Here is a 14,398-nt window from a genome sequence, read left to right as displayed (position 1 = left end):
ACAGTGAAAAGGGATGAGGACAATGTTAGTGACGATGCACGCTCATAAGCAATGCTGGTAATCATGAGAAAGCGGAAAATCAGAAGGTGCCAGAGTCTTTGCGGAGGGTTACAGTTTGAGGAGTGGAGCAGAATAATCGAGTTCCCGCCCACAGACCTGTCTGACACAATCTAGCTCACCTGTCAATCATGACGTTTCATCACCTTTTTATAGCATCAAATAGCTAACACCAAATTAACAGAAAAATACGTGATAAGAACTACCTAAAATGGCAAATAGCATCTCTAGGAATCTTTTTTTTTTTTTACATATTCTTTGAATTTCTAGTTTGGTCCATGTCCTTCCAGCTAACTTGGAGAGGGATGTTTATAAGACCTGTATATTGCAGTCAGCCATCAGGGAGCAATTCAGATGTTTTGGCTTTGCTTTTGGGGCTCTGTCATGTCGTCCATCTTTAATGGTTAAGACATTTACCTTACCAGAATAAACTGTAATAACTTTGGTGACTATTAAACATTTCCTCTGGCACCACCACCAGATGAAATTCTTATATTTTGTATAATTACATATTTCTAAATAATTCTAACTACATTTTATGACTTTCCCGTGGCCTTAACTGAACCTTATGTATGTAGGGCTAATTAGCAAATGTTAGCATGCCATTGCAGTTAACAAAGAAAGTTAACACCCTAATCATTGTTTTAAGTTATAATATTTATTATGATTATTATTATTTAATATTGCTATCATGAACATGTTCACATTCTGATGTTAGCATTTAGCACTGCCACACAAGTACAAGTTCACAGACTCACCATAGCATGAATTGTAGACTTGGTTGCTACTGATTCAGACCTGAAAAGGAATTTCTACAATCGGTGAATCCTGGAATGTAATAACAGTCACATTCAGTTATAATGTATGACTCTGCGTTACTGATTTGCATTCATTTCTGAATCACCTCTGGTTGGACTGCTTCCCTGCCGAATCTTAAAAGACTGGAATGCATTTTGAAAATTTTGCGAACCAAAACAGTACAACAGTGGATCCAGGCAGCTGTTCACTCCTGCTAAAATTAAAGATGCATAATACACAGTCTCCATTTGCCTAAGAACACTGCATTGTTGTGGGCAGTATTTTTTCAGTACCACAGCCAAGGTTCGTGCAATGTTCAGGGGTAGGAAGCACAGCCCAAATATCAGTAGACACATGCCTATCATTCTCTGAGACTTCACTTTGACTTTCAGACCCTTAGCTGAGCTAATGTTAAGGCGAGTTAGGGTGTTCGCCAGACGCCCATAGCAAACAGCTGACACAAGGAAAGGGAATAGAAACCCAAAGAGGAACAGGATGAAGTTAATGACAAAGTAGGAATTTGTCAGGCTATTCTGATGGATGGAGAGGCACTGACTATTACTGCCTTCTTTACTTAAAGGAAGCATAAAAGCATAGATCAGAGCCTGGATCAGTAGGAGAGACCAAATTCCCACACACAGCTTCCTTACAAACTTTTTCTGTTTCATGCAGGATCTTCTGTTGAAGTGCACCACAGCTGTGTACCGATGGATGCTGATGAGAGTGAGGAATATGGTGCTGCCGTAGAAATGAGAACTAAGCAGGGCAATCTTGACTTGGCACAGGAACCAACCAAAGGTCCAGTTATTGCCCATGGCAAGGTACGCCGCAATCATGGGAGTGACTGGAGTGGCAATGGCATCGCTGAGAGCCAGGTGAAACTGCAATGTGGTTCCAGAGGTCCAGCAGGGCAGTCGGCAGCAGAATACCCAAAGGCTGAAGGCATTGAGAAGGAAGCCCAGGAAGAAGACTAGACACAGCAAGATGACGATGGACACATGCTGGGTCTCCCTCAGGCAAGATTCAGAGTTATTGCTGCTGTTCCCAAGTTGAGAGTATATCACCAGAGGCTTCATCTTCTCAAAGATCTTCTTGTTTCTTACACCTAGGAAAATAAAGTATTTACTTTATTTACAAAATTGAACTCACAACAGGTTTAAACGGCACTGACATTGTGTGCTTGAATTACACCAATCAAAAAAGACAAAACTACGTTAAGCAAAACAAAATAAAAATACATTACAGATCAAATTTTGTAACTGAGGCTCCAGTTTTGTGGAACCTTAGAGTTAGTGCAGAGTGTTCAGGTAGGATTATAAACACACACACAGCAGTTTTGGCGTAAGTAGCATGGGATCATGCAAGCTTTAACTTTACGTCAGTCACATTTTCTTTCCTCCTATTTCCTCTGATTCAGTGAAATACTGTTACCTTGTAATTACAGATTTATCTGGGTTAGGACAATGTTGGAAACATTTGGGATAATGTAAGTACACAGTTAAATCAACAGAATAGACATATATATTTATAAAACAACAGTCTAGTCATTTTTAGACATTTTAATGCTACGTATTAAGTTTGTAGGATATGAGATAAGTAAAGATGGTTTTCTGTTTTTATTTTCTTTTAAATCTGTCTCTTGTGAGTCAAGAATTCAAGGATTCAAGGAGCTTTATTGTCATTTCACACATGTAGAAACATGAGGTGGAACGAAATTAGTTTCCCTGGCCCAAAAACCTAACAAAATGCCTATATTATACCTAATGCTATAAATATAAAACAACACTATATAAATATAAAAAACAATCAGAATAAAAGATATAAACAATCAGAATAAAAGATATATAAAACAGTGAACACTGTTTTCATCTGAAACCATTGAAACTCATGGCCTGTAATGGAGGATCTGCATTATATTTTGTTTCTCCACTCTTTTATTCAGGTTTTTCCTTGAAACCCATCTGTACACCGTATAAACATTACTTAGTGATCATTATAACAATCACTACTTTACTACACAGTAAAGTACAGTAAAGTAAAAATAAAATTCAAAATTCATGCCATTTGCTAGTTTCAGATTCAGTTGATTTTTAGGTTGTTAATATATTATATATATTAATACACTGGAGTGGCGTTTTACAGCTTCAGAGCTTCAAGAGTGCAAATGTTAGAGATATAATATTTCTTCACATTTCTTCAGCTCTTTATCAAGTTTACATGTTGCACAACACAACACTGCGTCATTGACCTGTGTCATTGTCACTGTTGTTATTGCTGTAGCTGAATGACATATCATCTCAGTGCCAGTAAGCTGATCAGTGGCTATCAGAGCTGCATCATTTGGAGGCCTGAGGTCCTTCTTCGGTGAAGACCCGGCCAAAAATCTTCTTTATGATTTCTTAGGGGAGGGAGAGTCTCATGAGCAGTTAATGACTTTCTGGAGAAAGTAGGAGAGTAGAGTGGGCAGCGAAAGAAGAGTGGAGCTCTCTGCCTTCTTTGACTCTGAGCCTCTGCATGTATCATTTATGAGTATGGGTGCCTCAGAAAGGGTAACAAGTCTGCGATTGTCCACTGAGCCACACTTTCCAATGAAAACAAATACCAGCACTCCAAATGGTATACCTAATAGCTTCTCCACAACAGCTGAATTCATCAGTTCTCTGTTTGAGGTGAATGACCCAAGAGCATGCCGAGAACCACTTATCAGCTTCCTTTCATTGAGATGATAAGCTATATAAAACATTGTGTTTTTTCTTTCTTTCCATCTGGCTGTTATTCCACCTGCAGTGGCACAGGTCAATGACTAATTGCTGTGCAACAAAAAAAAGTAAGCAGAAGTGAAGAAATATTAGGTCTCAACAGCCACACATGACTTTCTTGATTCTAAAATGCAGGTGTATACGATATTTTAGGTGCATATAAAACAACTCAAAGCTGACTGAATTGAAATATTACCAGTTCTGTTTTAATGCCATTTTGAGTTAGAAACAAATTGTCAGAAATAGATTGAGCATCCTCAATAAAAATCAAAACCACTTCAGTATTACCCACATCGCCCAAGCAATTTCCGAAAATTGCCCATGTAATTGATTATGTATAATGAGTTATTCTGATTATGGAAAGTGCTCAACATAGGCAAGTTTGCATCTAGTAGTTTCTAAATACTGAGGATCCATGCCCCACCTTTCTAACGTAATGGGGTACTCAACATTTCCAGGTTCACATTGCTGGCAAGTGGGCTGATAACCCCACAAAGCGTTGTACAGTAAATAAAATGATAATAAAGGTTTCTATTCTATTCTAGTTAAAAATGTGTGTTAAAAATAAGACAGGGGTACACGGCAGTAAGAGTGAGAGTCATTACATCATTACCAAATATGCACTGTGCCACAAAGAAGCGTGTCTAAAATCTGCATCATGGAACCATTAAGGACTATGGATAACATACACAGGAAGTGGGCTCAACAGCACATAACTTATAATTCAGTCCAGTGAAATAAATGTTACAACTGAGGTGTTTCTATTGTTGTGTCTTTGCTGAGGCTCGGTTCAACATTTATTTACCCCTTTGAAGTTGGAATTTGTGCTATTTGGATTGCATTATGTTGTATGGTTTTCTTGTTTGTTTTTCCCACATCATGAACACAAACAGCATCTTACACTCATTGTGATCATGTTCAGTTCGGTCTCTCTTTGCAGAAAAATCATTTCCTGCTCCTAAGTTTCTTGAGGAACTGAGCAGTTGGTAGATAAGAGATGTAGTACTGGTGCGTTACTCACACCACACACAAAAAACTGCTTGCTAAGTCCAAGTGAGGTTTCCTTGTTGTCCATTTTCAAATATACTGTACTAAGACTACATGGCAACAATACTGTAAAATCTGTAAAACACTAAATTACTTTTTAGGTTTTTTAGGTCTTTCATATACTCTAAAATATCATCAAAATCACACATATATATATTTTTTAATTCAAAACATATCCATGAACACCACCCATATAGGTCCTTAATTAAAATGAAAAATGGCAATTTCAAACTTCATCTGCGGGCAGAAAGAATATGAAATCACATTACCAGTGCTGAAGATGTTCTCAGTGCATTGAGCCCAGTGAAAAACCACCAACTGTTCCTCTTTCACACCACCTACATGTGTACTGTGTGGCTACCAGGGGAGTTGCCCAATGAGGTCAAGTGACAGAATCTATGCCGAGGTGTTGCACTGCCGCCTAAAATGCGGCATTGCATCACATCACGTCACTGCGCATGAAACACAACAATTTCACAACATTTCTAAATAATCATTTATTTACAGGTTTGTTCCACTACTGACACAATTCAAATTTAACATACTGATAGCCCAATTACATATGAAAATACAGTATATCTGGAAAATAATGCCAGTTTAGAAAAGTAATGACGACCCCCTACCAACTGGCAGCTGGACTACACTGTCAAAGTTGGAAGACAAACATTTAAAGAAAATAAACCTCTATGAAAAATCATAGAACAAAAATGTAAAATGTCCAGTCTTTCTGAAAATTCACAGGCCAGCTGGTGGCTGTATTTACAGTCAGCTACGGATAAACAATTCTGGTTTGCTGCCTGTTTTGGCCAGGTCTCAGAGAGGTGTGGTTGGGGTGGAGGCGGTGGTGGGGACGGTCACCGGGTGCAGGCCCAGATCCAGGGATGGAGTTTCTTCTAGAGGTGGAGGGCTCTTCTTCTGAGCCTCCAGCTTCTCCGTCAGCTGGGTGTACAGCTCCTTCACCGGCTCGCTGCTCTGTGGTCACCAGGCACAGCATCACACAGTGTCAGTATATACAATACATATCTCATGTATACATTTACTCTGTTTTAAAGCTCCTTCTGAAATGACTGACTGGATAGATAACATATTTAAGTCTGTGTCAGTTTGAAAATTGTGAATTAGGAAGTGAATTTGGTTGACCTTAAACTGATATTTGGGACGCTTTGGAGCACATACCACTTCCTGTAAGCATGTTGCCATTTGACATCTCATATGATTAAATGCATGACTTACAGATAGAATTAGAGTGTCTTCTAGTGTCTGCTAGTCTTCTATTTTTTGCTGGGGACCCCATGGAAATCCATTCCCAGTCCCTGGGGACCATACTTTGGAAACCACTAATGTAGGGCTACTGGCAATAATATGAGCCTACTGTGTAACAGCAAATTTTTAGCTGTAATTTTATTATTAATTTAACTGTAGGAAAGCAGCTTTGCCAAAAACAGTAAAAAGCTGGAGCTGCAATTTTCAATGAGGGCAGAGCTGAAAAATCCAGAACCATGTGCTCTAACAGCGATCAGCAAAGGCAATCCTGGAATCATCCCACCTTCCCTAACAGGTAAATTCTGTCCTAAAAGGGCTCAAGACTCTTCAGTGATGAGACTGATTCTGCCAATCTCTACAGCTCTGGTCCATTTTATTTCTCTGAATGTAGAAATGAGGCTTACTTGTTTTGGAGGTTCAAGAGTTTTCATTAAGGTTTCCATGTATGACGGCAACACCTTGTGGTGCAGATGCAGCAACATGCGGAGGATGTGTCTGTGGACATTTTCTTTACTGAAAAAAAAATATTCAGACAGAAACAAGAGACATGGCCCAGATGTTCAAGTTCCATGTAACACGAATAACATTGAAAGGTTCCTAGGAGTGGCATTTAGCACTGTCATGTTTATAAACCAGCTCTGCCTGTAAGTCCAGGAGAAATTGGACACTTACTTCTGTTTCAGTCCACTTTGTGCTGATAATGCACTAAAACAATGTGGAACTCTCTAAAATACTGACCATGGGAACACAGTTAAGGTCGAAGAGAATCAACCCACCTGGAGAAAGAAGTAAGAAGAAAGCCATCGAAGACAACTGAACAAAAATCTTCTGATCCAAACTCATCAGAGAGCAGCGTGAGGTGTCCAGTCAGCAGGTGCAGGAAGATGTCCCCAAAGGCCATGTCATTGTAGGTCTCCACTGTGTGGGGGAGGGGCAGAGTCAGAGTGAGAAGGAAATCTGAACATGACTGAATGTAACATCAGTAAAACATTATCTCATCTGTGATCATTCCCAGGTGAGTCACACCAAATCAGATTCATGATACATGGGACGTGATGGTAAACTGTCAGTTGTGCCAATAGATGGTAGTGACATCAGGTTTACTTTGATGTTGAGAGTGGCGTGGGAGCTGTATCTCATCTCAGCCATGGGAAGGATGTAAACTTGGGACACATCATCAGTAGTGTGTCTCGGCCTTTCAACACTAGACACCCTCAACAAAGATGGCCAGCTACAGGGTGCTCAAGCCTGAGCGTGTGTCCCATGCCCAATCATGAATATTGGCTGGTGTTTAAAAGGCACAGCCCATGGGACTATGCAAGGCAGGGGCGTCCTCTCCCCTGAGTCAAGCCTAGAGTTGACCGCATACCTTGTTCACCCTCCTCCTGGAGGGATCTAACCTGGGTTCTCAAGTTGAAGGCGGGGTGGGTGGGAGGGATTAGTGAGAAGGTCCTGCTGTTCTTTGGGCCCAGCAAGGATCCTTCCTCTTCACCCATATCCACTGGCTGCTTCCTTCGGCCGCTTCAGAGGCTGATCTAATTGTCTGTCGCAGAGCCTGTCCATGGACATCCTTCAGCAGCCTGATGGTGAAAGAAGGCACAAAACCTCTGCAGCCCACTTTGACCGGATAGGCTTTCACCTTCCATCCTTGTTTTTGCGTATCTGCTGCCAGTTCTTCATAACGCAATTTCTTGCAACTCATAGTCGAATTTTTCAATGGGACTGTGAGCTCTATGATGTTTACAGACTTCAGTGAAAGTGACCAGAGTACCAAGTCTGGCCTAAGGGTGGTCGCTGCAATCTCAGGTGGGAAGGTTAGTTGCTGGCCGATATCAACTAGCATTATCCAATCCAAAGCCATGGCTAGCTGTCCAGCTTCTAGTTTAGTAAGGGGATGGTTGGGCTTTCTCTGTGCCTCTCGGATGAATGTTGGTGCTGTGATGGAGTTGGTTGCTCTCAGGGGTAAGGAGTTGGTGGTGGTCCTCTTGCTCTCAAGTGCTGCTGCTGACTCATGAGGACCTGGTTGTGTCTCGAGGTGTAGCGGCCTTGTGTGAGGTTGGTCTTACAACCGCTCAAAATGTGTTTCAGAGTCGCTGGAGTTGGGCAGAGGCCGCAGGTTGGGTCCTCACCATGCCATTCATGGAGGTTTTTTGGAGATGGGAGCACGTTATAAGTAGTTCTGATGATAAAGCTGATGTTGCTTGCCTCCATTTCCCAAATCTGCCTCCAGCTGAGTTTTCTCCTCTCCAGCCCTTCCCACCTCATCCATTGTCCCTGTTTGACAAGAGAGACAGCCTTTGCGCTTCTTTCATCCTCCTCCTGATTTTGGGGAGGGAGTGTAGCCGCAACTACTATGAAACTACTTCTACTGTGTATTTAATTGTTCTTGGTAAATCTGGATCATTGGATTAAAAACCTTATTCATTTGTTAATTTACAATTAATTTTAAAGAGGTTTTTCATTTTACGAAAGTTACATGAAACTCAACGCAGGTAACTTTTGGGGCAGTCGTGGATCAGCGGTTAGGGTGTCGGACCCGTAACCGGTGGATCGCTGGTTCGATTCCCCGTCCCGGTGTCCATGGCTGAGGTACCCTTGAGCAAGGTACCTAACCCCCACTGCTCCCCGGGCGCTGCACGCGGTCGCCCACTGCCCCGGGTTTGCTGTGTGTGTGTGCACGTCACTTGGGTGGGTTAAATGCAGAGAACAAATTTCGTTGGAGTGAGTTCCCTCCAATGACAAAATATGTCACTTTAATCTTTAATCTTAATCTTTAAAGGATGGGCGAGACTCACCCAGGGCAGGTAGTAACCTCTGTAAGGCATTCTTGTTCCTCAGCTTGGCAATATGGAGGACATAGTAGAGACCCATTTCACAAGCCACTCTGTTCTCCTGCAGGTACCTAAGATGGAGCAACAAACATGGAAATAATCATGACACTTCTCACTGGGGCATTCTTTTCTAATTTACACCAGGCACTTCAGAGAAGAGAAGGTTGCTTGTGGTTTTATTCCACAGACTTTTGAAAGCTGCAAATATTACAACCTTAGGACCGTCTCACAGTCATGCTATGATCCAAATAAGTAGTCTCATGAAACCTGTGGTTTAACAGTGGTCCAATATGGATGATCACTATGTTCACATTAAAAATGCAAAAGTTAGTAAAATCAAAACGCCAATCACCATGTTCTCAATATGAGATAAGATGCGTGATGTCAAGTGTAAAATGGGGCTGTGTGGAGGCAAAAAATAATACAGGAGTAAAGATAAAGCACAATACCACGATTTCAAAGTATGACTATTTACATTATCAATTAACACCACCAGTCCTGATTAAAATGAAACTCGTCTGTCCAAGTGAAATACCAATTGCAACTAAGTTACAGATCATTGCAATGACATTTCCAACAGTAAATAAGTCAGACATTAACATTTTGACTAGTGAGAAACAAACACATATCTTTAGTTAGTACTGCTACTAGTCAGTACATTATGTCTAGGATGGCTTGGGATCCGAACTAGCTGATATCTATAATTGCTATTACCACTGGTAATTTCATGTTAAAATGGCTTGCTGTGTTATGTGCCCCCCCACTGCAGTGCTTTACCTGTTGAAGGCATCTGGCAGGGTGGTTGGGTATGACAGTGAACTCTTCTCCTCACTGGGAAGCTTCTGTTCCACAGTAAAGGTGTGATCATCAACAACCACTGACATCATGGCAGGCAGGAAGCGGGTCACCACCTCCAAGTCCTGAGAGCAGGCACACAGGGTGACAAATAAACATCAGCAACTTACAGCCAATTTGTTTAAATAGATTTTCATACAATGGCAATGAAAATGACTCCATTCTGAACCAAATACATGCAGATTTTAGCAGTAACTTTAAGCCTCGATGCACATACACCTGAGATGACACACTGTACGCACCAGACGAGGCTCTTTAAAGACCTGACTGTCAATCATGTCCCAGGCCCCTTGACCCAGTGACAGCATCCTCAGCAGCAGCATCAGGTCTGGACTGTCCTGTTAACAAACACAGACACAACGACTTCACATTCTGCTGATTCTACTGATACAAGTAATACAGTAATCAAATCAAATACATTTGTTTCTATTATGTTGTAGTATTATTGTTGTGTATTATGTATGTTGCAGTATGATATGAGTTATCATGTAGCCTATGTCCTTGTTCACAGTATGCTCACCCTGGGTAAAGCATCCTGACTCAGCAGCTCTTGCAAGTTCCTCATGATACTTAGGACCAGGGTGTTACAAGCAAACGGGTCACACAGGATCATGGACAGGTCCCTGGAATGGACAAAAACTCTCAAAAGATTAATTCATCAAGTCATTACAGATGAACGGCCCTGTTCAGAAACTCCAAGCATTCACCCCATCTATTACCCAAGGACTTGCTCTTGCCCCTTCTTCACTCCATCCAGGAAACCTTGTAGCTCTCTGGCTCGCTTGCCATCCACAAACTTCTCACGGATGCAGGCATCTAAACACCAAGTGAACTGTCACAGCAAACAACACAGACAAAAGAGAAAAACATGTGAAGAGAAACGTTTTAACACACAGGAAATACAGGGTTCGGGGGCTCTACAAAGGTGTTGCTTAACTTATTCACCATCACTGCCTGTGTCTTTACCTTATGGCAGGGGTCAACAGAGCAGATCTCACTGATGTCCAGGTCGTGAAGAGACATCAGCAGCTCTGCTCTCAGCGTGCAGTAGTGTACATTTCGCGTCCGAAGGAAGAGTGTTCGTAAAAACTGCAACACCATGTCGTACAGCTTCACGTTCTTTCCAATCATCTGGGTCAGCTTTAAAACCACCTTCAACAACAGAGAAGCTTAACAACCATCCCACTGTCCCACAGTTTCAAACACAGTGGTTAGTGTTCATTAGACTGTGACTCACCTCGCCTTGACGTCGTGTTTTAGGAGAAGGGCTGAAGAAATTGTGCAGGATGGAGAGGTCACTGCTGAACAGAGCTGCTTCTTTCTCCACAATGTACTGCTTTAGGAGAGGTGAGACCTCATCGCCAAACAGGGCCTGGTTGTCCTGCCAGATCTGCCTTTTCACCTCCACAGCACACACCTTGTACAGCTCCTTGTCAGCCATCACCAACTTTAATTTTTTCTCTGGTACCTGCAGGGGGCAGCATGCGACAAAGGTTAAAGAGAGTTCTTCTATCACTAAGCCAACTTTAAGAATCTCCTTGATGCCAAATGAAATTCTTCACAGACATTCACGGTTCCCACCAGGTCCATATAGCACCAACTCAGAATTTCTTCACTTACAGTTCATGACGTGATGTAAATGGGTTACAAATTAAAAGGTAAAAGCAATGTGAGTAAGTGAGGTGTTCCACCATGAGTCTCCAGAACAACGTCGGTTGCTGGAGAGATGAACAGCACTTTTCCAAAAGATATTAGTCAGCTTTTACCTATAATTTGTTACCAGTCTGTACATATTAAAGTACTGCCATGTTGGTGTTGCATATAGCTTTGTAATAAATTGCTACTTATAGTTTTCAACAGGAACATAATAGCCCTAGAAACACTTGCCTTAGGTAGATGCTTCAGCACCTGCATTACTACTGGCTGAATGGATGGCATTTTGACAAGAGGAAAGCTCTTCTCCAGCAGCTCTTCAAGCTTCCCATACCTGCAAGCAGAGCGAAGTTAAGCAAAGCAAAATGGCATCAAGGCTGGTTCCTTCAGAAAACAATATTCAAAGTCAAAAACAACCCACGGCTCACCTGTCCTCTTCTTTGCCCTCAGCAATGATGGCAACTCGCTCCATCAGTTTTTCTCGAAGCTCGTCAAAGACAGACTGGTGGAACTCAAGTCGAGGCGTTCCATGAAGGTCGAGGAAGGGCAGAGCAGACTGGAGGGTCGGCAGCAGAATGCCATTTTCCATCTGCAGTCATGTGACATCATCAGTGGTTAGTTAGTTCTACCATCAGCCAACTGAATAAATGTTCTCTCGCTTATTTGCAATGGCGATACACATCACCTGATATCAGGCAGAACACATTTAATACACCAACAAAACCTTTTCATTTGGAATATAATGGTCCATCAAGCAACACTTCATTACTTCATACAGTCTTTCTATGGAACATTCTGACTCAAATTATCTTTCAGGAATTAAGGGGTACCCGATTTCAAAATGTTCAATTTATGAACAGAATGAACCTGAAGTGCTCACAGGGCTTCATCCAATTAGTCAGATGGTGTGCATGCATGACCCATATTTCCAGGGCACAGTCTGATATTCATTAACTGCTTAAAATGTGCAGGGTCTCAGGGGTGGCTGGAGCCTATCCCAGCCAACATTGGGAAAGAGGCAGATTATACCTTGGAAAAGCTGCCAGTTCATCACAGGTCTGACATATAAAGACAAAGTAGCAAGAGTTTACTCATTATTTATGCAGAGCTTTGTAGCTGAGTTTAGGTAGATAAAAGCTGTTTTATGATTACAGTATGTGTATATTTCTTATGTATTTTTTTTCTTTTATTCTTATTGTCTTAAATATTTCCAATATTCCAGTGCTGTTCTCGTTCCCTGCTGTTGTAACGCTGCAATTTCCCCTTTGTGGAACAAATAAAGGTTTTCTTATCTTAGCTTAAGTAATGTACTGTAATCGTACAATTTTGAGGTAAATGTATCAATTTCAGCTGCTTTATACTTCCACTACACTATATTTCCACTATTATTTGGAGGCAAATAATGTGCTTTACTTTTCAGATTGATAGGTTATTACACAGTGATGACTACAGAGAGAGGGAGCATCAGAGCCAAAGTGATGCATTTTTAAATGAATGCAATCAGACAGAACACTCATTCTGATAACTGGAAAATTGCTGCATATTTGAACTGAAAAATACCCAGGCTGATAATCTTCTATTCCTAGTTGTAACATAAATATCTTGTTTTTGAATTATATTCAACTAAATATAAGTTGAAAAGGCAGTTCATTGCATTCTGTTTTTAATTTACATTTTACAACAACACCACCACAATTTTTGATATCTGGGTTGGACAACAGCAAAGCTATGAATCAGTCGTTGGTGGTAGTGGTAAAACATCATGAAACTACTTGCTTATTAGAAATGAAAACAAATATTCCCCTTTTTTGACTCTCTAGTACACTGTCAGGTCGTATTTTATCCAGTAGTGTCTCTTATTTTATGAATTTTTGCTTATGGAATTTAGATAATAACATTTATTGCTCTGGGACACACAAACTTACTGCACATATGTTATATTTATTTATATATTTAATGCTTGTCCAAGGCAAAACATTATTGTGAGAATTTCTTCAGGTGGTATCTTTGCATGTATTTTCTATTTGATTAAAAGATGGCAATACTAATGACAGCAGGCAAAACCTGAATACTGATGAGATGTGTTGTTGTATGTCTAATTATGATCAAAGAAAGTTATATTTTCTTCATGGTCTGATCCAAAACCGAAAAAGGTTTTAATGTATAAATAACTTCGACAGCAAGCTATGTGTAGAAGCTGCATCTCTCTACATTGTCTTATGAAGTTCATTCATTTCTTAGACCATTATGCCAAACGATTTACTGACAAAAACCAAAGCATGAAATTTAAATGCGTCACACTAATATTATATCATACATAAATACCAACATATATTCTTGTCTGTACGAGACCATGAATCTCGCGCGCCTGCGCAGATAAACTTCAAATGTGACTGAAAGTTAACACCGCTAACTGGCTACCGTTACCAATTCGGTAACTTAAAGCTACGAAGGATATTCGCTCGTAAAAATCATAATATTTTTTAATCACTTTTTGTAACTACATATGCTTTACAGACCACTGAAAGCTCACCTTCCACATACTAATTTTGCCTTTCATCGCCACCGCGGTAAAATTAGCTAGATAAACCACAGACAGGAAACGAGCAAAGACGGTGCATTATTTGGGAAATATAATCGTACATAAATATAAAATGTTTAAACAATATAGTTTGACCTTTATGCGTTTAATGATAATATGCTGTTTATCAAATTAATAGTTTCAAACGTAGCATTACCTGAAACTGATCAATGGCTTTCAGAGGCTCTGTGCAATTGGTGAGAGTTTCTTTGAGGTCCTCGCCGTTGGATATCCCGAGCTCAGGCAGCCCCGCGAACATTTTCCTTTCTGTGCAATCATCAACTTCAAAATTTTTGTATGGATCAAGTCTTGTAACGTGAGAATTTACAACCGAAAAGACAACCGCTTACAACAAATTAAATCAACGTATTATATTCTTCGCTGTCAAAGCAAACTTCCTGTGCTGCAACTTTGTAAACAGTCCGTCAGAAACACAAGCGACGATAAAGTTCCATGCTCCATTCCTGCTGTGCGGGAAACGTAAAGAATTTCTGTGTTTAATTGTACACCACTTGGTCGGCTGTATTGACTTAATCCTGAACTTCATTAGGGAT

At 40.7% G+C, this 14,398-nt stretch overlaps 2 protein-coding genes across 2 annotated transcripts; both read right to left on the bottom strand.

Annotated features, from left to right (window-relative positions):
• Positions 1-244: 244 nt before the first annotated feature.
• On the bottom strand, positions 245-5,013 carry LOC124057423 (P2Y purinoceptor 4). The gene is made up of 2 exons (XM_046385653.1): positions 4,931-5,013; positions 245-1,960 (listed from the first exon to the last, which is right to left on the bottom strand). Exon 2 carries the CDS (start codon positions 1,929-1,931, stop codon positions 933-935), a length of 999 nt encoding a protein of 332 aa, XP_046241609.1. The 5' UTR covers positions 1,932-1,960; positions 4,931-5,013; the 3' UTR covers positions 245-932.
• Positions 5,014-5,143: 130 nt separating this feature from the next.
• On the bottom strand, positions 5,144-14,335 carry nelfb (negative elongation factor complex member B). The gene is made up of 13 exons (XM_046385650.1): positions 14,002-14,335; positions 11,692-11,852; positions 11,498-11,597; positions 10,848-11,078; positions 10,577-10,762; positions 10,330-10,442; positions 10,131-10,233; positions 9,853-9,948; positions 9,533-9,675; positions 8,720-8,826; positions 6,701-6,842; positions 6,329-6,437; positions 5,144-5,633 (listed from the first exon to the last, which is right to left on the bottom strand). Exons 1-13 carry the CDS (start codon positions 14,101-14,103, stop codon positions 5,475-5,477), a joined length of 1,752 nt encoding a protein of 583 aa, XP_046241606.1. The 5' UTR covers positions 14,104-14,335; the 3' UTR covers positions 5,144-5,474.
• Between the last annotated feature and the right edge of the window lie 63 nt (positions 14,336-14,398).

The sequence above is a fragment of the Scatophagus argus genome, chromosome 4 (assembly GCF_020382885.2).
Source record: "Scatophagus argus isolate fScaArg1 chromosome 4, fScaArg1.pri, whole genome shotgun sequence".
NCBI lineage: Eukaryota > Metazoa > Chordata > Actinopteri > Scatophagidae > Scatophagus > Scatophagus argus.
Note: the sequence above shows the minus strand (reverse complement) of the source record. Positions and strands in the feature narration are given on the sequence as shown.